The sequence below is a fragment of the Lutjanus erythropterus genome, chromosome 4, assembly GCF_056507025.1.
Source record: "Lutjanus erythropterus isolate fLutEry1 chromosome 4, fLutEry1.hap2, whole genome shotgun sequence".
Taxonomy (NCBI): domain Eukaryota; kingdom Metazoa; phylum Chordata; class Actinopteri; order Lutjaniformes; family Lutjanidae; genus Lutjanus; species Lutjanus erythropterus.
In genome coordinates this window covers 45,741,035-45,765,308 of record NC_139320.1, presented here as the reverse complement: position 1 = coordinate 45,765,308, position 24,274 = coordinate 45,741,035, and the positions used below count along the sequence as shown (strand labels likewise).

Here is a 24,274-nt window from a genome sequence, read left to right as displayed (position 1 = left end):
GTGAAAAGTACTGAACAGGAGGAGAAGAGGGACGGAGAGAGTGATTAAGACGGAAATAAAGAGACTGTGTGAGAGGGAGAGCTAAATTAGGAACAAAAGACACGACACCGGGGGGAAGTATCTGCGTCTGCGTGTGTGTGCTCATGCATGCATACCATGTGTGTATGTGTGCATCTTTACAAAACCCTTGTGAAACCGCAGGCTACTTAATTCAGTTTTTGTGGTTCAATCCTCCTCCTCTGCCTCTTGCTTCTGTTCTGTTTTAGGATCTTTTGGGATGTAATGAACTTCTAGAAAGATCAGGAACGACATAAATGTCAGATTAGTTTTCTAAAAGGAAAGACTGAAATAGGGCTAGACACTATAGATAAATATTAATATTAAGAGATTTAATATTGTGTTAGATTTTCAACATTAATATATCCAGATATAAGTAAGTCTTTCCCTGGTTTTAAAGGCTGCATTACAGTAAATAAGGTCATTTTCTGAACTTACCAGACTGTTCTAGGTGTTGCCTTTACCCACTTAGTCATGATATCCACATTACTGATGACTATTTATCAAAAATCATATTGTGTTAATATATTGTGAAAGCACCAGTAATCATAACTACAATATTGTCATGATATCAAGGTATTTTGCGTCAGGTTCTGGTGGTAGCAGCGGCTTTGGGAGAAGCCACCTGGCTGGCCGCTGTGTGGCAGGCTGGAGGAGAGCAGCTGGCCGCTGTGTGGCAGGCTGTGAGGCAGGCTGTGAGGCAGGCTTCTGCAGACAACAAATTGAACAAACGGCTGTCAGACAGGTTATTTCCAAATATAACAATAACGTCACTGTGCAGAATATCATGCAACTGACCTTTGGCAGTGCCGTCCTTCTTTTCTCTGCCAGCCAGTCCTCCACCGAGCGTCCCTCAGCCCGGGAGCAAAAATGTTCTCCTCTGAAGCGGCTGTGGCTGTATTGTTTTGTTTTCGGCTGACCACAGCGCTTGCAGACAAAGTGCTCAAACTGCCTCCCGCTTGCTGCCACTTGCAGGGCACCTTCTTTCTGGGCCCGTCGCTGCTGCTCCTCCCTCATCTTCCTCTGCCAGGCTGTGGAGCGGCGAACAGCGGAGGTGGCGGCGGCAGCAGAGATGCTGGAGGGGATGGTGGCGGTGGCAGCAGCGACAGAGGTATCGGTGGAGGTGGTGGCAGAGGGGACGGTGGAGGAGGAAGCTGCAGTGGTGAGGAGCTGGTGGAGGTCAGGTGCCAGGGGCCCACGGTAGGTGACAGCCTGACCAGAGGCATCCTCGGGGAGGTCGAACACTAGAGGACGGTCAGGCTACACCGGCTCCTGCCGCAGAACCTGGAATGGCTGGACGGGATCTGCGGTGGTCCGCTCGGCCGAGGCCCCTGGCACGGCCACGGCTATGGTGTTAGTCATCATGGCCTTGCTCCTCTTGGTGTGCCTGATGGAAATAAATTCACTCATCATCGGTCCACTATAATATTCTTACAGTCACCGCATGACACACTGAAAGATAAAACAAAGGGTCTCACCACTGCAAGAGGGTTCGGTGGTTCACCTCACACAGCTGGACGGGGGCGGCTGCCAGGAGGTTGTTGCTGTTGTAGACATTGTCTCTTATGAGACTGTAGTCCCTCCTGATGGCGCCCCAGCGGTTGATCCGGACCCCCGCGATGGTACGGCCCTCGGAGTGCATTCGGCACAGCTCCAGAAAGATAGCCTCGACTACCCTGCTGGCATCTGGAGACTGTGCCATCCCTGCGCCTTTCCCCAGGAACAAACTGCAGCGAGGGGGTGGGGGAGAAGACAAATCTTGTGTTACAGACTGTAGTCACACACACACACACACACACACACACACACAGCATTTCACCTTCAATTACACACACTACACTCACCGCGTCGCAGTGTCCGCACCGGGCGTGTGCAAGTTTTTTTCAGCAGACGGTCCTGGTGGCGTGGGGGGAAGGAGATAGCCGCCTTGTCCCGGTCTGACAGGTTCTGCCAGAGCGTGGCTATCTCCCTCACTTGCTGCTGCGTCACAAATGCCTGGTGACGCAGCTTTACGAGGGCGTGGGCCAGATGGACGGCGTGCTGGTATCCTCCGTGCCTGTCTGGTCCTCGTACATCCTGCCACAGACAGAGTTCAGAGTTTTAGAAACACAGCCGCTCATTACAGAGACGATTTTACAGGAACGGTAGACATTGAGTGCACTTACGTCTTCCTCCTCCATCTCCATGGGCTCGGCCGGGTCCGACTGGGATGACGAGGCGGCAGCGGCGGCGGCGGCGGTGGCGGCGGCGGCGGCGGGAGCAGCAGTGGCGGCGGGCTGTATTGGCTGGAGGAGCTGGCTCAGGTGGTTGGCGAACCTGATGTCCGCCAGCTCCTCGTGAAAGCCCTCGTCCTCCTCCTCCTGCTGCTGCTCTTCCTCCCACTCGTCTTCTGCCTCGTCCATCCCATCCCGAGCGTTGGGATCCCGGCCGAGATCTTGCGGCAGCACAGCGCCCATCTGGGAGTACAGGTACTCTATCCCGATGAGTTCCCCTGCACCAAGCGGACAAAAACAGACGCTGTGATGATTTTGTGAAACCCTTTGTCGCCGCCTGCCTGTAGAACCAGCTCTCTCTCTCCCGATGGCTCACCTGTGTACTCGGCGGGCCGGGTGTAAGTTTCAACCAGCGTCAATCCCAGGAGCTCTTTGGTGAGCTGGTTGAAGCTGTGCTGCAGCTGGGCACTGTAGCAATGCAGCGTCGACCTGTCGGCGTCCTGCGCTGCCGACCTGGCCCGGTTTTCATTCCACTTCACCAAGCCCTCCAACAGGTACACCTGAAAATGGAGGGCGTTTGCAGACATGCCTGTTACAGGAAAGAGAGGGAGGGAGAGAGACAGAGTTACACACACACACACACTAAACTGAACACACTGGTGCACCGTGATTCACACACTTGACGCTCACCTGGGATGAAGCGGCACAGGTGGAGGTGGAATGACTACAGAAAAGTGGACCCCCTGGCGCAGCGGAAGACGGGGAGCTTGACCCCTGCCCTGGTCACCTCCCCCGTCTTGGTGTACAGGACCACTACTGGCTACTATGACTTGTGAGAGACATGTAAAATTGGGCAACATACAGGCAGGAGGCTGCGACGCTCCCTGCTGAGCTGGGGGTGCAGCCGATGGCCGCGCCGCAGCGACCTCTGCGTCCCGGCCCAGCATGTACGCCAGCAGCATGTGCATCTGGGACCCAGACGAGACCTTCTGCTTCCTCAGCCACTGCACGTAACTAGGACATGACCACAAGAGGACAAAACAAAGTGTTTGCTCACGTCATCATGCTTACTCACCTACACCTTCGCTTGTGTTACTTACGTCCGACTCTCGGCGCTGGTGGACTCGTACAGGGACCGGTAAGTCTCCTTTTTGTGCTGACCGAACCCCACCGGCGTGTCATCCATGCCCCTCACCGAGACGGAGCCCTTGCACACCCTAGCCCGCCGGATGGCTGCCACCACCTCCAGGAACAGCTGGGCGTAGGAGGCGAGGGCATCCTTGTTTCCAGCGAGGGGCGATTGGGAGGTATCCCCGCCCTCCCTCTCCTTCAGGTGGGATGCCAGGATGGCTGCGGCGTACCCGACGTCATTGCTGAGCAGCCACCTGAAGGTTTGACCGCGGTAATGGCCAAACTGGAGCTCACTCTCACTGAGCACCAGCCGCCAGCAACCGGGATCTCCTCTCGCCTGGATGATGCGGGCCTTTAGTTTTACCTGTGCACCAGAGGCAGCAGCCACCAGGGTGGCTCCAGGGGGTCCAGCAGCCACAACCAGGGGGGGTCCAGGGAGTCCAGGCGGGAGGGGTCCAGGCGGGGTCACAGCCGGTGGGGCGTCCCTGTACACTATGAAATACAGACTCCAGCAGCAACCGGGATCTCCTCCCGCCTGGATGATGTGGGCCTTCGCCTCCTTGCTCACCCTCTCTGGCTTCTTAACCAGACACGCCGCAGCCAACCCCTGCCCGCGATAGGCCAGGGCCAGTCTTGACGCGTCCAGTGAAGACTGGAGGGTGAGTTCAGAGGACGAAGGTTGTCGCCGGAACATTGAACGATAATCCATTCTGGAAAGAGTCACAAGAAGTAGAAATTAATACAAATAAATAAAATGTCATATACCTCTACCTCACTGTCATGTGGCTTTAAATGCCACCATGTGAAACAATGTTGCCCAACCCTGGTCCTCAGGGTCCACTGTGCTGCATTTTTTAAATGTTTCCCTGTTCCAACACACCTGATTGAACTGATCAGCTCGTCATGAAACTTCTGCAGAGGCCTTACAACAGCCTGATCATTTGAATCAGGTGTGTTGGAGCAGAGAAACATCTAAAAACATGCAGCACAGGGGTCCCTGAGGACCAGGGCTGGACAACACTGATGTAAAAAAATGACCATAACACACACACACACACACCTTGACATTTTTCTGTGTAACATATGTTACCATTAAATGAGTTTTAACGTGATTTAATCATGAAATGGTCCTTTAAATAGATTCAGACAAAGAAAACTCGAAAACAATGACAAAGTAACATCAATATCACAGTACAGGATGCCATACTGTACAAACATGAATGAACTATTACTAGTACATGAGACACAAGAAGAAGCAGAAGCAGAAGGGCTCGACACATTAGTTCGTGAACGATATTTGCCGGATTTTTGCCGCCGGTGCGGACGTTAACGGTACAGGAGTCTGTGGTAAGTGTCCTGGAGTCTGACAGTACGGACTAAATTTAAGCTCAAAATGTGGCGTGACCTACGCCGAATTGTTCGAAATTTACTCACAGTTATCACACTTGGTGTATTTGAACCCTCAATGATATTTTTTCATACTATTTTTAAACATCTTTGCCGAAATTGGCCATTTTTTTCCCCGGGGTTTCGACTGGAGCACCTTGCTAGCTAACACTCGCAAAAACACACTTTCAAAAGGACGGCTGAACAATAAGCAAGCAATAAGCAATAAATGACTCAAGTTTTAAGCGCTGAATGCAGCCTTGTAACAATTTAAGTTAATATAAAGTTACTTACGTTTCGCTCACGTTCATCCCTCAATTTCAACTGCGAAGTTGACAAGACGGAGTCCAAGTGCAGAATGACGGCCTTTTGACAGCCAGCCAATCGTGGAGCCATGGTTTTGAGTAAGACGAGCAATTCAAGCGTTGTGAAAACCTGGAGGCTTCTGATTGGCTGTGGCTAAAATAGGACAAGCAAATCAGGTGCGACGGCGGGTTTTACCAATGCATTTGGATGGGAAAGTTGGGCGGGCACAAAAGTAGGACGAAAGTAGGACACAAACAGAGAATATCACGACTCAGGAGGCGCAAGCCTGACAGAAGTGACTGAGAAAAGCTGGAAATAATTAGCTATTATTTTGCAGTTGTTCATCATGAAGACACATGAGTCATTAGTCAGCTAAAATATGAAAATAAAAGATTTACAAGTGAAAAAGAATAAGGAACAAAATAATAAAATAGAATGATAAAGAAATAAAGGAGAATAAAATAAATTAATAAAAAAAAGATAAAGAAATTAAAATATTAGCTTTATTTAAATTATTTATGAAGAAATATAACATTTTGTTTCTTATTAATTATATACATTTTGTTATTCAGTTTTCTTGTCATTTCTTCATAATGCTTCTGAAAAGTTGGTGATACTGGCATGTGGGATGCAAAGGCCTTTTTAAGCAGTGTCCAGATTTCAAAGCGATCTGTCCGATGATCAAATTCAGGCAGATTTCTTCAATTAATTGAATTAATTGTTAATTTTCATATTGATTTTAGGTTGCCAACTTCATATCTGGCCAATAAAAACGAGCCTTTTGGCTAATCCTGGCATATTTACAGTACTGTTTATTGATGTGCATAATTAACCCCACGCCCCTGTCACCTGTCCATCCTGACAGCCAATCACTTACCGGTTTTCGAGTAGGCGGCCCACTTTACTTCCTGTAAAGTCAGAGGTAAGACTCACGTCATGGTTTCTGAACGCCGGCAGGTGAAAAGACGCCGAGTCAGTTCTCCAAAAGTGCAAATATCTCCAGAACCATCCAATCAGTGAACTCCTTCCACGACACAGTGAGTCTGCGAAAGCCAGGTCTTCTTTTCCCCTTTTTGCCATTGACTTTCTTCTTTCACAAACTTTTGGGGTTTGATTTTCTGTTTGACAGTGAACTGAACTGAGCCACTGTGCATCTTGTACAACCTTTTTTTTAATGTGGGAACGCTATGGTTAAATAAATATGGTAGGTTTAAGGACAGAAAACGCTCAATTATGGTTGTGGAAAAAACATGGTTTGGGTTAAAATTGATCACTCTCGCGAGATCTTTTGAGGGTTACCAGGGGTGTTGTGTGTTAAAACCTGTATGTATGTCCTTTGTGTGGTTTGATTCTGATTAGGCCCTTTTGTCCTGTGAACTCAAAGACAATGTTTTCGGTTTTACTCAGTGTGGGTAAAATAACTATACCAAACAACTGAATCCTGGTCAGATATCTTTAATTAACTTTGTTGGATGGTGATTTAAACTCTTTGGAGTAAAAACTAAACTGAACCACTAAAACTTTCCCACAGATCCTAATTTGATTTGTTTCAGTGAAGAGGGTTTACTCTGGCTAAATTTTGAGATACTGATAAACTGAGTTTTGTTGTTTATTGCTGAAGCCCTGAAAAATGTTTTTCTGTTGAACTCTTGAGTTTAAGAGAATATTTATTTTGGACTTTGCTGAAAATGACTTTCTCTCTGGTTAAATGTATTTTTTCATTGTCTCATCAATACACTGATTTATACTGAACTGACTTGTGCTGCATTGTCACCCTGATTATTTGCTGTGATTATTTGTGTGCTGTTGGTCTGTTTTTTTGTTTGTTTGTTTTTTGTTGTTTTTTATGAAAAGTGTGTTCATGACAGAATTTATTCAAGCATCCATGTGGGGGAATGACCTTTAAAATCTCAAACAGTAAACTGTCAGATGAACTCTGGCTGGCACCCTAAAAATAATGAACTATTTTGCTGACAGTCAGTGCTTCATAGTGAAAATGGTGAGCAGGGGTGGAAGTAATAAAAGACAGCCGTGATCCGTTATCTAAATATCTTTTCATAGACTAGGCCTCATTCAACAGAGTTTTTCCTCACAGTGTGAAATGTAGTTACCCACATCCATTTTTTCAGACATGTTTTCTTATATTTGTTTAGTCTACTGACCTACACTTTCAATCCTTTCAGTTGATCTGTGCTGCAGACTGTCATCGATCATTTGGGACAATCAGGTAAAATGTAATGCCTCCATTACTTGTCACAAATGTTAACCACTTTTGAGGGATCACTGCAAAAAATGTGTTTATGTATATCTGGTGATCAAAGAATATCAGCTGATATATTTCATGTAAATATAGAAGACAGATGAAATAATGATGTGGAATAAATAAAAGGCTCTTATTTGTCATGAACCTGTGTGTGTATACATGTTTGTATCATATTCATCATGTTGTACACCATTCTGTTGTGTATTACTACAGTGTGAGTGTATATACTGCAGCTTTAGTCACTATCATTTAATTTTTACGCTGTTCTGCACTATTGCCTTGAATTTATATACAGTATATTGTTTGACTTTTGAATTTTACTTTGAATACTTGTAAAACTTAACTTCCCTTAAATAATTTTATTTTCTATTGTTAACCACCGTTTTATTTCATATTTGGTTCTAACTCTCTGTGGTACTGGTCCTGATGCTGCTGAACATTTGCCCTTTGTGCCGTAGGGGTCAATAAAAAGTTTCTCTTTAATATACACTAACTTAGTTCTTGGTTGTTCATGTTATAGCTAATCAGAGTGAATTATTAAAGGGATAGTTCACCCACAAATGAAAATTCAGTCATTATCTACTCACCCTCATGCCGATTGAAGGTCAGGTTTATTTTATTTTATTTCATTTTTGTCCCCAAAACACTGCTGGAGTTTGACAGGACAACAGTGTTGCATAATCTGCCAAACACTTGACTGGTGACCAGTTTTCAAATGTCAAAAAAACAACAGAATAAAAACTTAAAAAGTCTCCATACTGCTCCTCTGGTGTAATCCAAGTCTCATAAAACCCTGACATGTCAAGTTGACCAAAAAACTCATTTACAGCATGTTTTTTTTTTAGGTTGAATCTTGAGTGTAAATCCTTAGCTCAGAGCCTTGTGCACATGCTCACTGTCTGAACAGTGTGTGTGTGTGTGTGTGTGTGTGTGTGTGTGTGTGTGTGTGTGTGTGTGTGTGTGTGTGTTGTGACTGTGTGCAAACTGCATCTCAGGACTTAAGCAGACTTGGATTATGCCAGACAATCAGTATGGAGGCATTTTATGTTTGAAAACTGGTCACCATTCAGTTTGCCCTCATTTAGTATTCAAGATTTAATGAATATGCAAATAGTCCCCGCCCTCTCCACACACCCCACCCCTCCACCTCTATCCCTACGTAGCTGCACCTGGCTTCTCTGTTTAGCTGTATAATTACAGTAACTAGCTACATCTGGCTTCTCTTGTGAGCTGGGCATCATCGCTCATGATTTGTACAGTGAAACACCTTGTGATTAAGGTTAATACAGAGCAATGCATCATGGTCTATCAGATCATCAAATCTCTGTAGTGTCACTGTCCTGTGAGAACCATGTATCTCTAAAAAGTCAGAGAACAGCCTTTTTTCAGCTTTGTGGATGTAAAAAGTATAGTATGTTCCTCTGGGATGTAGTGTAGAAGCATAAACTTGGATAAAATGGAAATTGAGTTCAGTAAAAAAAAAAAAATAAGTACAGTACTTGATGTAAATGTGCTTAGTTAAAGTCCACCACTGATTACAACTCTGAACTAACACAAGATGGAAATGAGTGAACTGACAGTGACTGATGATTAATTAAATATGAAATTTAGGGCAGCAGACCCAAAGCTCAGTGTTATATTTATTCATTGAATGGAACAAAATATTCTGTTCAGTAAATATTTTGTTTTTTTGTTTTGTACCTGATTGTGTTCTGTATAGATCTACTTATTTTTTTACCAACAGATGGAGCAAACTGTTTGAAAGGAGGAGGAACTGTAGTGGAAGCACAGGGTTGTGAATGTGTGGCAAATGGTTTAGGTGGCTCTCCAGTCAGTTCGGAGGGCTCCTTAGCAGAATTTTGCATTGAGCCCCTTGGAGGTCTGGACCAGCTCTGCTGGGGAGTTTGTGGCTGGGGCGAGGATATTTTTGCCATGTCTGCATGGGTTCTGTCTGTGTTCCTCCAACAGAACAAAGACATGCAGGATAGTTGGTGAAAATGTCCATAGGAGTGAATGAGCATTTGTGTCGGTCCTGTGATGAACTGGTGACCTGTCCAGGGCCCATACTCAGCCTCTCCCCCACAGTAAGGATAAGCAGTTACATATAATGAATGAATGATTTGTGTCTTTGCCAATTTTTGTAAAATATTAAATATACATAACATTAAATGGAGAAAACGATTATAATTTCCCTTTTTCCATATAAGCTCCACCCCCATCCTTGTTATTCTTTAGTTGTTTTCCTGTAGATCAATAGGACACCCTGTCTACCCTACCCCAGCTCAGAGATATTCATCGTCTTAATCAGACACAGATCCATTAGATATAATTAATGTCACATTTAACAGTCTGCTGGCAAAGATTATCGTCATTACCATCACTTACTGCTCCTTCGCTCCCTCTGCTGTCTTTTTCATATATCAGTGTCTGTCGCTTTATTTGTCTTCTTTAATATACATATCGGTTCCGACAGAAACACGCCAACTCAAGCTGATGAGCAAGCTGTAATGAGAGCACACATACATGCAGATATTTGCAGTATAAAACTAAGAGGTATGAGATATGTATGTATGACAGAAGGACCATCAGAACAAAAACATGTAAAAATGCATGTGCACATGTTCATCACTACATACTTCATGTATATACACAGATGCATGTGTGTTCTTCTCAGCATAAATATGGGTCAAAATGATGCCACTAGACTGTAAATGCAGCTATAATAAACTGCACAGGGTTATGGCTCCCCCTTGTGTTGTTGTTTGGGACTACAGGATGTTCTGTAATGACGTGTTTTTGCAGCATGTTGTGTGTGATCAGTATTTTTTGTGAGTGTGTCAGTGCTATATTTGCATGCTATGGCCTGACCCTGATATGTGATTGACCAAATATTGCATAGATTAGGACTTAACATCATTACCATGCATACTACTCTCTCTACATCCCTGTTCAAATGAATGATGTTGCAAAGAAAAAGCCCTTTGAGGAAGGTCTGATCCTCTGCTCGGATGAAGCTGCTCAGGTGCGAGTGCATGTATGGATGCAACCCTCTGTACATCTAGAACTCCTTCCCCAGGCTCTTGCTGTCGTTGCAACGTGTTCTGTCACCTTGCTTGGTTGAATGATAAAAATGCTGTGTCTGAAATGAGGTCTCCCCCGAGGCTTTAGTTAACACAGTATAGAACACTGTGAACAGCTGTGGCCAGCTCGCCTAAAGCGCACTTTGATTGTAAGAATTTGGCTCATTATGTTTAGAGTAACTAAAACATGCAAATGGTACAATCGATCAAAGTCCTGTAGCTTGAGCTCATTGATTGAAAGCTGGTAATTAAGAAAAGGCAGGGGAAAAAAATCAATTTCAACTCCTGTCTGCTGTAGAAAGTCTCTGATACATGTTAAACATGATTTAATATTCATGTATTTTGCCTTACCTAACTTTTCAGTTTTTCCCAAATGTTGAGACATATTTTCTGAATCTTAGGCTCATTTTCTCAAAACACAAAACCACAAACACAAAATGTAAAACTCTGCAAATCTCTATCACAAGAAACACTGCATCAAAATGACACGCACACAGAGCATCATATGAAAAGATCTCTCTAAACAGCGTGCTCAACACAAAACACTATGAACATCTAATCTGTAGATGTATGCCTTTGCCAATTTCAGTGATACACTGTAATTTGTATCTACTCAAACATAAACACACAGGAGTCCAGTACAGAACCACATCATTTCCATTTTTATCCCAAGAGGCAGTGCTTTGGAACACTTGTGTTTTGTATGTAACACTGCACATACCCAACAGGAGGAAAAAAAACATTACTATAAGATAGAATAAACACAACAGTGAATTGTAAAAATGAAAAAGCTGAGCTGACTCAAAATTTCAAGGCAACGGGCTGCAATAAATTTTTGAGTTTTGAGCCCAAATCAAATTAAGTTTTGAAAAAGTTTTATCAACTACTGATCATTTGTTGAGATAATTTGCTTTTCTTATGTAAATAAACTGAAAGCTTTGAAATTTAGAAATTCAAAAAATTGTGTTTAAAAAATAACTAAATTCACTGAAGTGAAAGTAAATTTAATAAATGTTTTAATATTTTCAATTAAAACTGTTTTCAGGCACAAAAAAAGAAATTAGGTTCACAGCTCACTGTGACCAATTTTTATTTATTTATTTATTTATTTATTTATTTATTTATTTATTTATTTATTTTTAGTTTCTGAAAACTCAAGAGATTCACATTTATCTAAAGAAGAAAACTAAATACTATAGGTCTGTAAAACTTTTAAAGTTTCTTTTAAAACTTACAAGTTTGAGTTGAGCTCAGAAGTTAATCTGTTGCAGTGTATTCCTTTGTATTTTTGTTGTTGTTGTTGTTGTTTTTTACAGTGTGGTGAAGGTTGATGTCTTCCACCATGGTTTTCCCATCTCTCAGTTCTGATGAAAATCCAACGCTTTGGTGCCATATGTGTGATGCAGTAACCATGATTGGTTACAGTAAGCTAAATTACATTAATTTATTCATTTTTTTTTCTAATATGAAACAATATTACTGTAACATTGGCCAACAATCACTGAGTATCATAGGCCTCCTGACGTCATGTCCGACTGGGCTGAAATCTCTGGCCAGTCTCTCTCATTCTCAATCCATGGTTGAGCACATGGTCAACCAGTATTTCATCTGAGACAACTGTCCTTTCTCATCCTTGTCCTCCCCTTCCTCCTCATACTCTCACTCCTTGACCTCGACGTTCTTACGTCACTCTTGACCTTCATTTTCCTCCAAAACAGGGACTCCTGTGTGCCATTTTTATAATTTTAATGGTATGTCTAATGTAGAGAAGTGTGATTTTAGAATAAAAAAAACAAAAAACAAAAAAACTGAAATTGTGCTGGCAATTTTGTAACCTTGGCTTAGGGATTTAGTACATGAATTTCAGGTTTCAGTGATTAGGTTTCAAGTTCCAATTTAGTGTGTAAACTGATAAAACTACAATATAAGATGCATTTCAGTGCTTCACTGACTTTTTAGACATTCTGTATAGTGATGACACCTACTGCCACTCAGCTGACTCGTTCTTTTCTACAGCTGACATTTTGTAGTTCATTTTCTCCTCAGTTTAACTGTTTGACTTTACTCACATTACATCCACATTGCGCATACAAAAGATAACAGACAAATAAGGACGTGCAGGCTTTCTTTTATTAAGTCATACATTGGTTTCTGATTACAGCACACACTGAATTAATTGTAACGGAAACAGTAAACGTACCACTTTAGTTTTACTTTATTTAATTTTTCCACAAGTTGTTCTAATTTCTATTTCTCTTGGGTTATCAGTGTGCCGCTGCCACTGGAGGGATCTCTTGTCAAGTCTGAGCAAAAGATGGTACCTAAAGCAAAGTTGTTAAATACAGGAAGTGGTGCATGCAGATGCGTTTACTGGCTACATTTTCTTTCTTTCTGACTCAAATTTTATTATTTATTTGCAAAAATGTAGTGTAATATTTTGCAGAAAAGGCAGTGTAAGAAAATTGAGTAAAATTAGTGTTCATATATTATATTTTTATTATGTGTAGTTGTAATTTTCACATCTATAACGCTGGAACAGACTTCCAAGGGCAATAATTACACACAAAAGCAACACAGAAAGGAGAAAAAAGTAAGTGAATTTACAGAAATGGAAGGACAGAAAATTTCTCTCCAGGAATTAGCCGAAAACTCCACAGTGATTGTTTTTAATATATAATATAATTTTATAGAAATCATTACTGAAATTGCGTGCTGCCTTCCACCTCACTGAACTGTGGTTCTTTTACTGCAACAGTAGAACCCATCAGCACAAGTCTGTTTTCCTTCTGTAGTTGAAAGCATCATACATGAGGAGGAGCAGGACAGCTCGACCTTCTCACCCCCCAAAACAAATTCTGTTTCACATCACAAGATGTTGTTAAATACTTTAAGTGCCTACAAGGTATCTTCTCCAAAAACAAAGTGAGTTACACAGACAGAATACTTGCATTGAGGCAAAGTCTTTCTTCTGTCCATCTGGTCACATAATGTTTGTGCGAGTGCGTCTATGTTGAGAGCTACAGAATCTGGTGAACACATGGTGACTGAGGACCGACAATCTGACCATGCTGATGAGTAATATACTGATGCTATTTCATCATACTTTTCTCTGTTTGATCACAACAAGGTGAGAAAAAGTGGGATGTTTAAAACTCCCAGAGGGTGTCCTACCATCTGTTGTACACAGTTTTTGGACATCTGTGGGAACCAGGGACCACTGCTGCTGGACAAAATCAGCATAAATCAATGTCAGCCGTAATGCTTCAGCATATTAGGACACACAGCAGAGGATAACAAGAAATATCAAGAAAGTCATTTTGCAGTAAAACTTTATTCATATCACAGGCACTCTGTGCCTTTGAATCTTTTTTATATAAAACTGGAAACATTTTTTTACATTCATCGCACAGAATGTCCAGCATTTCCTTGTTAAAACTCTTCTTTCATCTTAAAACTACATTCAAGAAGGTATCAAAATGCAAATTATATAAAAAAAAAGAACTGCTGTAGAAAATAGATCTGCTGAAATTAAACAATACAAAAATACAAACATCTTGAAACACAATTGACCATTTGATATTCTGTGTGTTTGTCTCGCAGATGTTTGGTAACTATGTAAACACAACACACAGCCAGGATACCGCTCAAGTTCCTCCAAGACCCACTCAGTCGACAATGACCATTTTAGAGAAAATCAAAATCATTTGTATTAATGATAAACGTGTGTTGAAGTTTGAGCAGTTAACCCCACAAACACAATCGGCTGCACTCTTCTAACAATGATCCTTCATCAACTGTTGCCATCTTTATCAAAAACAAGATGACACTAAAGTTTTGTTGAAGTGTGCAGTCAAACCAGGATGTAGCTCGGCAAAATTCAGTTGGGTGTCTTTTAAAACAAGCGGTGCATGAAGCTTGGTCATATCATGACTATTTGGACCCACTAGGGCTGGGTATCATTTATAAAAAACTACAATACCAATACCAATACTCAAAGTGATACAGATAACCAAGCAAGTACTTTGTTTGATAGATTTTTTTCAAAGGTCTTTCTTTATGGATAAGGATCCTGGCAGTGATTGGCTACGAGCAAAACCATTTAAGTGGTAATTTTTTTTCTAGATGTCATGACAAAAATGATCAGCTGGAGGTATTGTTTGCCTGGAGAAGTTTTGACTACTTGGTTATCTTAGTTGATACCTTAAAGGTATTGAGTACTGATACCCAGCCCCAGTAACCACACAGTAAGTTACCACAGTATATTCACAGGAACGCATTTGTAGCTTCCACTGCTGTGTTACGACTGATCGCAAATCATCTATTGTTGAACAGTTTACACTTTATGCACACAAGGGTTATATAACGGAGTACTGATTCAATTCAGTTAGAAATACTGCTGTAATAAATGTTGATACGATCAGGCCCTTTCTTACACAGTGGTGAAAACCAGGTGAGATTACCATGGGTAGAGATAGTCAAGTATATATAACTGAAATTTGGAATAATGGTTTATGTGTTGATCTTCTCAACACGTCTTTATTTGACAGGACAGTTGAAGTGAGGACAGGAAAGGGGGAGGGAGAGGGGGGATGACATGCAGCAAAGGGCCTCAGGTGGGAGTCAAATCCACGGCCGCTTCAGAGAGCTCAGAGCCTCAGTACATGGGGCTAATGCTCTACCAACGCAGCTGCCAGGCCACTGCTCTTGGTTAAATTTTACAATACAGTGGACTAAGTGAGTTAAGGAGAAATTCATCTTCTCTGCTCTGTGTAAGGAAAAAAGAAAAACAACAACAACAAAAAAAAAAACACATTCTTAGTCAAGAACCCTTCACTTCAAACTATGACACTCTAGTACAAAATAAAGGCATGAAAACTGCTTGATCAGGTTTAGAAAAAGATGGTTTGGGATGAAATAGGTAATTTAATTGAGCAGATTCACGTACCACATTTTGTCAACTAAAAGGACACCCTAGAGGGCACTTTTTAATAGTTTTTTAAGAAGATGGGGCACCAGGGAGACTGATCGTCCCTCTTGCGCTGGCCTTGAGTCCATCATAGTTTTAAGCATTGGGGCACTGAGAAAGCTGCTGTTTTTGATGCATTGGTAAGAACAGGTTGAAAAACTCCACAAAAGATTTCATGGCCGGAGATATACTTGCTATTTAACCAAACGTTTGCCTTGCGTTAATTTCTGAGGACATGCACAGCCATCAATGCAGGACACGCGAGGCAGCCGTGATCCATATGGACACAGTTAAAAACAAGTATATCCCTGGCCTAAGGTGAAGTACATGGACAGTTTTTGCATTTAGCAGTGGATGGGGAATGAAAAATGAAACATTAAAATGTAAAATTGAAAAGCATGAAAAAATACAATTCATGGAGATTTTTAACAAGCTGACATCACTGACATTCATGCTTAAAAATTTGCAGTCTGTAATAACCGTTCATACTTTCTTTAAAAACTCTCATCTCTCCACTGCCTCCTCCTTTCCTTTATATTTTCCTTCACATTCCCCCCTCTGTGCTAACGGCAGATCACGCCGACATCCTCCCCATGTGAGCAGTTGTGTTTCCCCACCCTGGACCTCTTGCACTCCAGCAGCGACCTCTCCCAACCCTCACACTCCACGTCGTCCAACAGGATCCTGACGCCCTTGTCCGCCTCACCCAGCACAGCCCTCTTCATCACGGCCAACGCCGTTGTGAAGCCGAGCTGTCGGCACACCACGGTACCCGCTTTGGCGGTGAAAAGGTCATCGCACACTGTCCCCCACTCGCCACGTATGAAGATCTCCACCCTGCCTCGATCTGATAAACCATCCGCGCTCACCAGTCGCACCGAGCCGACCCGCAGCCTCCGTCCTCTCTTGAGCCCTCTTCCTCTCCCTCGAGGCCTCTTAAATATTTGGTTACCCTCCCCAGCGACTTCCAGCTTCTCTCCAAGCCACAGCTTCTCGTCCTGTGATTTAAGCAGGGTTGTGTTGATCGGTGGGGGCTTGTAACTTGATGCCGTGGATTTCTGGCTCCAGTATGGTGGCCGTGGTGTTGTAGATGGAGAAGTATGTGTTGTGGGTAAAGGCTGGGACGTGGTATAATCGGGGTACTGAAGGGGTCCCCCGTGTCTCCTGGTTGGAGGTGTGGTGATGATTGGGGTTTGAGCGATCCTAGAGAAGACTGCAGTCATGACGGTTGTGCGATAACCTGAGGGAGAGACAGAATCACCCTCTTTATTTGAATATCTGTAGGATAACAGTGTTCTAAAGATTCATTTTTTCTTTAAAATAATGGTTTGACATTTTGGGAAATACGCTTAATCACTTTCTTGCAGGTTGATACCATTCTTACATCTGTTTGGTCAATGTGAAGCTGGTTAGCTTAGCCTAGCATAACTAGAAACAGGAAAAAGGCTAGCCAGGCTCTGTCTAAAGATAAGAAAATTCACCCACCTCTGTTAAGATGTTATTTGGCCCAGTTTTAAAACATTAAATGCCTAATAAGTAAATTCTGCTGCTAGAAGTCTCTTTAATATTTAAAATAATACCAAAAAATGTAGTCTGATAACGTTCGATCTTAAATGTATCTGACATGACTCAGGCAGAATTCGTGTCCATGGACGAGGTAATGTTAAAGTTTAAATTCAGGTTACCTTTAGTCATGTTAGCTGGCTTCCTTCCTCACTCTCTGATGTATCCAACGTATGTCGTCTTTTCACAGAAGTTACAGCAACTAGCTAGCTACGGCTAGCAGGAAATACACAGTTACCTTGAATAAATTATTTATTTCTTTGTGTTGAACATGGTTGTAAACATGGAATAATGCGAGTACACAACTTAACAAACAATGTAACATATGTTTAGCTTTTTATACGTTTTACTGCAGAAATGTTACATATTATGGCTTTAAAACCGAACTCTAAAGGCAACCAAGAAATAGGTTAACATAGCCTACAAATATTTGTTTTTGTGGTTTGGTTTTTGCACAAAGTAATCAAACAAGATATAATGTGTTACTGGGTGACGTTACGAGGTGCCAGTAGACAAAGTTTTGTAATCTTTGGACAGAGTCTGACTTCCTGTTTTCTCCTTCAGGTCTGTATCCTAAGTTAAGCTAACTAGCTTCTGATGTGAGAGCGGTGTCGATTTTCTCATGTAAATCTGTACAAGAAAGCAAATAAACATATTTAGTGTCAAACATACATAGACACACAAAATTGGTAATTCGGGAACTGAATATAATTTTACAAAGCTCAGATTTGACTAACGCCATTTCAATCACTTCAGTTATCCTTGAAGACAGGAAAAATAAATACACACAAAGATGAATGTCCAAACTGAGGCTGATGCAGAACCATTTATTCAAAATAAATAATGCCAAAGTACCTGATTTAAATTAAAGTAGTGCAAATACCCAATACATAAATAAGCACCATTTATCCTGCCATAAGACTTGAACCAGCCAAAGAATAAAATGCTAGCAGGGATTAAAGTTGGGGAATGAATGCCACATGAGCTAATTCCTCAGCACCTGAGGCTGAAAGAGACTGAAACAAGCTAGTGCAAAAGGTTAATCCTCAAGATCTACGTCTGCACAGGCAAACTTTTACTTTTACCTTTTAATTTAAGCAGAACATGAGCAAAAGTTGAGACACTGGAACACTAATTTATATTACGTTTCTAACAACATGATTGCATGTTTTTTTCAACTATTCTAGTGCAGAGATGTTGCAACAGACTGATAAGAAGCATTATTACAAGAACAAAATGGTGTCAGTTAATTATCTGTTTGGCTGCATATTGTGTTAAAGATTCTCACAAGTGGTAAATAATCTGTAAGTAATCATATGTAACTTTTTAACCATACCCCATAAAAATTGTATTGATTGATGATTTCATGATAATTTAAGCAATAAAACTTATCAGAAAAAATACTGTGCAGCAAAAAGGATCATATAAAATAAATATATTATCACCTCATCTATCAGTTTGCTATAACTTATTTATGTTCTCACTTTTTAATCATCTTTTTCTTTTTTTCATAATGCAAGAATGATATGAGCCAAGTAGCTCATCTGTAAAGCCTCAATATAAGATTTTTGGTAGTTTGCATTATTCATGTTCTTGTCTGTGCAGTAAAACTGTTATGGAATTTTAAATAACTAACTAAAGAACTATAATAGACAGAAATGAGCTATAACAATTCCATTTTATAGCCCACGGCATTTTAAGACTGACTAAAAAAGCTGCATTTAAAAGAGTAAAAACAAAAATATCCAAATCAATGTTTACAGTAAACCAACTTAGACTTAGCTGCCAAACTATTTAAATAATTTCATATTTTATATGGTTTCATTTCTGTATGATCATTTATAATTAGACTGTAGCCTGGACATTACATTTATAGCCCCGTTGACCCATGGGACAACTCTGTGCTAATGTAATTTAAAGTTTTCTAATTTAAAAGTGGTGTGATTTAATCAGAGAGGAAAGTTCTATTAATCATCTCAGGAAAGTGTATTGCTCAGAGTCTCTCACTTGAAAATACGCATGGAGTTGGAAAAAATTAATTTGGCTATCAGCAAGTTAGAATGTAAAGCAAAAATAAAGCACAGAAGAAGAAACTACCAGGTTTGTTGCTGGTGGCTTCTCCTCTCGTGCGCACTGGTCCACTGGTGGGTTTAACTTTAGTCCTAACAGCTGGCCTAGTGGTTGTGTGAACAGTGGTCGTAGTGGTTGGGTAACCAGTAGAGCTGACTTGGTAACCAGGTGCACCAGTAGGCCTACCAGTGGGTGTGGTTGGGGCGGGGGTTGTCGCCATCTGGACAGTAGTTGGTGCGGTTGTTGGTTTAATTGTTGTAGCTGAGGTTGTTTTTATTGTAGTTGTTGCTTTTAGAGTTGGTGTTGTCGGTGGCGGTGTTTTTCTCATTGATGTTTTTCTTGTTGTCTGTAACGTTGTTGCTCTTGTTGTTGGCGGAAGTGTTTTTCTCGTTGTTGTTTTTCTCGTTGCTGTCGTTGGTGGCGGTACTGTCGCTTTTCGTATTGTTTTTCGTGTTGGCATCGGTGGTTTTATTATTATTATGGGTTTTCTCTTCTGTGGTGTTTTTGTTGTGGTTGTCGGTTTCCTTGTGGTTGTTGTAGGTACAGCTGTGGTGGTTGGTTTCTTGTTGATAACAAACTCTGCAAACACGAAAAAGAAGAAAATTTGACATTTGTGCCACAGATTAAAACTATACTCAGACACCCATACATATGTGCATATTATTAAGCTACTGTTATACATTGACAAGAAAATGAGAATGCATGACAACAGACATGATCATTTTGTCAACATTCAACAGATAAAGCCCTGATGAGGTTTTGATGGAGTGCAATGTTAAATTAAAAACAGAATAACTAAATATGAAACAGAAGGGAAGAAACTTCCTTTCTGGGATTTCCCGTACCTTCCTTGGGGTGGAAGTGAATCAGTTTTCCCTTTACTTTAACTGGTAAGGGCTTGATGCTGCATTTTCCTGGTGGCGCTCGCCTGTTTGGTCAGGATAGAAAAAAAAATTAGCTCACACATGCAACTTATTACTGGCCTCTTGAGTCCTGTTTGCATTTACTGTGGGAGTTCTAAGCCTTTTGTAACTCCGGGCCCACTTATGATTGTTTAAAAAAAAATCCCAAATAAATGACAAAAGAACAGAGAATTGAAAAAAAGGGGAAAAAACAATGCTTTTGGTTCAGCATCATCATGAACCCAAATTTTTTTACTAAGGCTCATATTTCCTCAACACACGCTTTGGAGCGATCACGTTCTTTTCAAAAACAGATGCATTTTGTGTCACTGCATTTGAGGGAACATTAGCTAGCTAACTGTACCGAAACACATTCGTCCCTACCTGATGACATGTTTCATGATTGGCGTGGTGGTGGTGTCAGTAGTGGTGGTGGTGTAAGTAGTGAAATTATGCATTTTAATTTGACATTTTGTTTTGTTCCCGCAGCCCACTAGATGGCGCTTGAGAATGGCTGGATTTTTGTATTCCAGTGGTTCCTAAACTTTTGCTGGCATGCGCCCCCTTCAGAACCTGAAAAAAGGTGGATATCAGTGAAATACAGGTCAGCCTGACAGCATCAGTATATGATTTGAATATGATTTATGTCCCCTACATAAATCATATCATTCAACTTTGTTTCACTCTATATATTTTCCCCCTGCAGTGGCTCAGTTTGAAAACCACCAGTATATTCTAAAATTAGCTATTCTTGTTTAACTAAAGCTAGACTCTTAAATCGATGTGTCAGCTGTGTCAGCTGATGTTAGGTCTATCACTGATACATTTTTTTTTATCTCTATATAGTATATCAATAAGGAACAGGACAGATAGGGACAGAAATGCCGAAGACATGTCTGTGGTAATGTAGAAACCACTGACAAAAGAGAGCACTGATTCCTTTTTCAAAATTAAAATGTCCTCCTTAGTACAAATCCTTCTCACAGCTTTATAATAACCAAACTTAAGGGAGATTAGTATCATAATAGTTATCAGCTCAACTCTCAATAATAATATTGTTACTGGCCTCAGAAAGTTTGAGGCAGACTGACTTAACCTTGGATAAAACACAGAGCAACTTTTTAGAGCAACCGAACTTAGACTTAACTTACATGACCGACTTAATCACGATAAGGATTCAGCTGTAAATCATGATGTGAAACACCCTTTTTATAGCCTCAAAAAAGTAATTAAAACCAAATTTATGAGGAAAAATGAATAGATAAACATCAGCATGATATGAACTAATTTAAATGACAGAAACCATCTTTTCATCCTAGTTTAGCTCATGTCCCATGTGCTGACATGGACTGGGTGGGATGTGTGACCTGTACTGCAGCCAGCCATCAGGGGGCAATTAAGATGTTTGTTTTTTTTGGAGAGTGACCGTGTTGACCATCTTTGTATTTGTGGTGATTAGGGCCATCATAGATATTTCACCTGGCAGCCTAATCATAGTTCTTAAAAACAGGTCACTTTAGAAGCAAAATTGAACATAAAACCCAAACTTTCAGTTGCAGAAGTGGTGTGTTGTAATCATGAACTACCTGGACGGGTCCACTATCTTATAGATGACTCCTGCTCTGGCTGTGGCACTCGGGGCTCCTGTGGCTAAGAAATACAGCTCACCTGGAGCATAAGGACAGAGGAAAAATGAGAAAAAGTGAGGCAGGCAGACAAAGAGAGACTCATTTTCAGCACAGAAAGAACAAGTTTGGCAAGAAAGAACAAGAGGGATGGTGAACAGCAGGGAGAGAGGAAGGATGAGGGAGGGGGCAGATATTTACAGTGAGAAAGGGCAGGAGAAAGCAAAACGGGGGAGACGAGGAGCGAAGAAAGACTATCTCTCCTCTGTAAAAACTGTTTGTACTGAAAAAGGAATTTGGACTTTGCTTGAACTTAATATCCTCAGAGGCACTTTGGGATGGAGGGAAGAGGTTATTTAAGAGCAGCAGCGTGTGTGTAACACTCTCCTGAGTAAATCTGCAGTCTCTTTAATTCAAATCACATTTAAAGTCAAACTAAACCCTCTACAGGGACCTTTTAACTCCTCAGAAATTGAGGCAGTTGAGTAGTAATTTAGTATTTGAAATATTAATGATTCCACAAGTAAGAAAAAAGAAACTTTTAACTATTTCACAACTTTACTACTTCGAGTCCTCATATAAACTAAAATGAACTAGCTCACACCTCTATGACCTCATTATTTTTTACATTTAATTATGTAATATTTGTGTAGGTTACTTTGTGTGACTCTTTCTTTGTATGTCGTATGTCTTTATCCACATTTTCTCTAAAAGAACATACCTTAAATTCTCAAATAGTGCAAATATATGATGATCTTACAGAATATCATGCATTGATTTTGTCAATACGGACAAAATCAAATATCAAAATATTTTGGGCCACATATCTCAATATTGATATTGCAACAATATTGTAGGGACGATTATTGGTGCTTTCACAACAGTCTTCTAAGTTCAGAAAATTACATCACTTTACCGTGATGCAGCCTATAAAACCAGGAAAAGATTCTGGATATCATGATATGAGAGTAGATATTGTCTTAGATTCTGGATATCATTATCGATATTATTATATCGATATATATTGCCTAGCCCCAGTGGTAATGCACGAGAAGAAACACACACACACACACACACACACATGCACACACACACATACACACACACACACACACACACACACACACACACATACACACACACACACACACACACACACACACACACACACACACACACACACACACACAGAGTAGTTACCTGCTTCATCTTCAGCAAAAGAGATGATGTATTTGTAGTAACTGTTAATGAGTTTGGGGAATCTGCAGGTCTGGTCTCTCCCCATGCAGATCTCGTTGTACTGCCATTCACCTGTATTAACATCCTCCTTCAGAGACATCAGACGCCTGAACAGACGCAAAAAGCATGTGAGCAAAAATATACACATATATCCCTATAAATCCCTAAAAGTGTTTCTTCGGCTACACTTACTGTTATATTTGCAGTGACTTTACTAAACATCTGAAAAGAAGGTTTGGTTTAAAACCCACAATCAAAGGGCAAAGACAGAATGACTGTAATGTTTTAATTAGGCTGCACATTGTGATGTTTCAACTGGATCGTGGGTCATATTTAGATTTTATAATAAAATAAACTCATACCCGCTCATGAAATCCCCAAAGATGTAGAGTCCGTTGAGGTTGGGCATCTGACAACCTCTGTAGATGTATCCTCCTGTCACCGATTTACCCAACTTGTGGGGGTAGGCAAAGATAGGCAAGATGTCATCTAAAAAAAGAGAACACATCAGTTAGTTTTATCATTATAACAAGTTGACAATATTATAGCGACATACGGTACACAAAAGATGAAGAATGATAGACTTGCAGCATATTTAGAGGCAGGTGTAAAATCACTTGAGCCCACAAACGCAATAAATGAATCAAGAGGCCTTTAATGGTACTCTGACACTACTGAGAAGTTATTTATTTTTTACAATATGTGCAGTCTATCATAAAGAGTGAAAGTCAAAAAAGTGCAGTTCACATCTTTAATCATGCTACTTTGTAGGGCGGGAAAAAAAAAATTGCAGGGTGCCTGTACTGAAGTATTATGATTCAATATGAAAAATTTGTAAAAAAAAAAAAAAACAAAAAAAAACAAAAAAAAAACTAAGTAATTAAAAAACACAAAACAAAGAAAGAGTCACAATAATTCTTTCCACCCCTACTACTCTGCATAAATGTATGTATTCATTTATGGACTTACCTAGTGAGGAGTTTTGACAGAGTTTGCGATCGTAGCAGCTGAAGCCTTCTTTTGCCCTCCATCCATAGTTTCCTCCTTTAAACATGGATGTAAACAGTTAGTGCAACTTGTCATGGAAACCGCTATTGTACCATTCTTTCTAAATGAAATCTCCATACTGGAGTAAATATACTGTGGAAAAAACATTTCTATTGTTTGTATAGAAAGAATAATGTGGATTTTGCACCACCAGATATAATTGGATGTTTATTTCATGCCCTTTTTGTATATAACCAGATCCCATGCACCTTAATTGTTAGGGAGAGGACTGAGGTTAAACTACAGTATAAAGTCTGACTCAGTCTGTGTGGTCTTTGAGAGAGAGAGAGAGAGAGAGAGAGAGAGAGAGAGAGAGAACAGTTTGACTGTATATGACAATGTGATGAGTAGACAATGAATCTCACGCAAGAGTGAACAATTTCTTTTGGAGTGACTGAATCATGAAAGCTGTCAGTGTGATAACTA

The 24,274-nt window shown here is 40.9% G+C and overlaps 2 protein-coding genes and 1 long non-coding RNA gene across 4 annotated transcripts in view; all 3 read right to left on the bottom strand.

Moving 5' to 3' along the window:
* Positions 1-1,328: 1,328 nt before the first annotated feature.
* LOC146329210 (uncharacterized) lies at positions 1,329-1,934 on the bottom strand. Its single transcript, XR_014769955.1, has 2 exons — positions 1,902-1,934; positions 1,329-1,784 (listed from the first exon to the last, which is right to left on the bottom strand). It is a non-coding gene; the product is annotated as an uncharacterized LOC146329210 (long non-coding RNA).
* A 1,166-nt stretch (positions 1,935-3,100) lies between these two features.
* On the bottom strand, positions 3,101-4,110 carry LOC146329209 (uncharacterized). Its single transcript, XM_084716743.1, has one exon. The coding sequence runs from the start codon at positions 4,108-4,110 to the stop codon at positions 3,367-3,369; it is 744 nt and encodes a 247-aa protein (XP_084572869.1). The 3' UTR covers positions 3,101-3,366.
* Positions 4,111-15,657: 11,547 nt separating this feature from the next.
* The window catches only part of LOC146329208 (HHIP-like protein 1), a 32,511-nt gene continuing 23,894 nt past the window's right edge, over positions 15,658-24,274 (bottom strand). Inside the window, exons 8-14 of one of the 2 annotated variants that reach the window (XM_084718138.1) lie at positions 23,771-23,845; positions 23,164-23,290; positions 22,763-22,908; positions 21,524-21,605; positions 19,881-19,963; positions 19,063-19,614; positions 15,658-16,642 (exon numbers count right to left, since the gene is read on the bottom strand). In XM_084718138.1, the coding sequence (XP_084574264.1) occupies positions 15,966-16,642; positions 19,063-19,614; positions 19,881-19,963; positions 21,524-21,605; positions 22,763-22,908; positions 23,164-23,290; positions 23,771-23,845 (1,742 nt within the window). In that variant the 3' untranslated portion in view covers positions 15,658-15,965. The remainder of the gene's footprint in view (positions 16,643-19,062; positions 19,615-19,880; positions 19,964-21,523; positions 21,606-22,762; positions 22,909-23,163; positions 23,291-23,770; positions 23,846-24,274) is intronic. The other variant, XM_084718139.1, reaches the window with a different exon arrangement.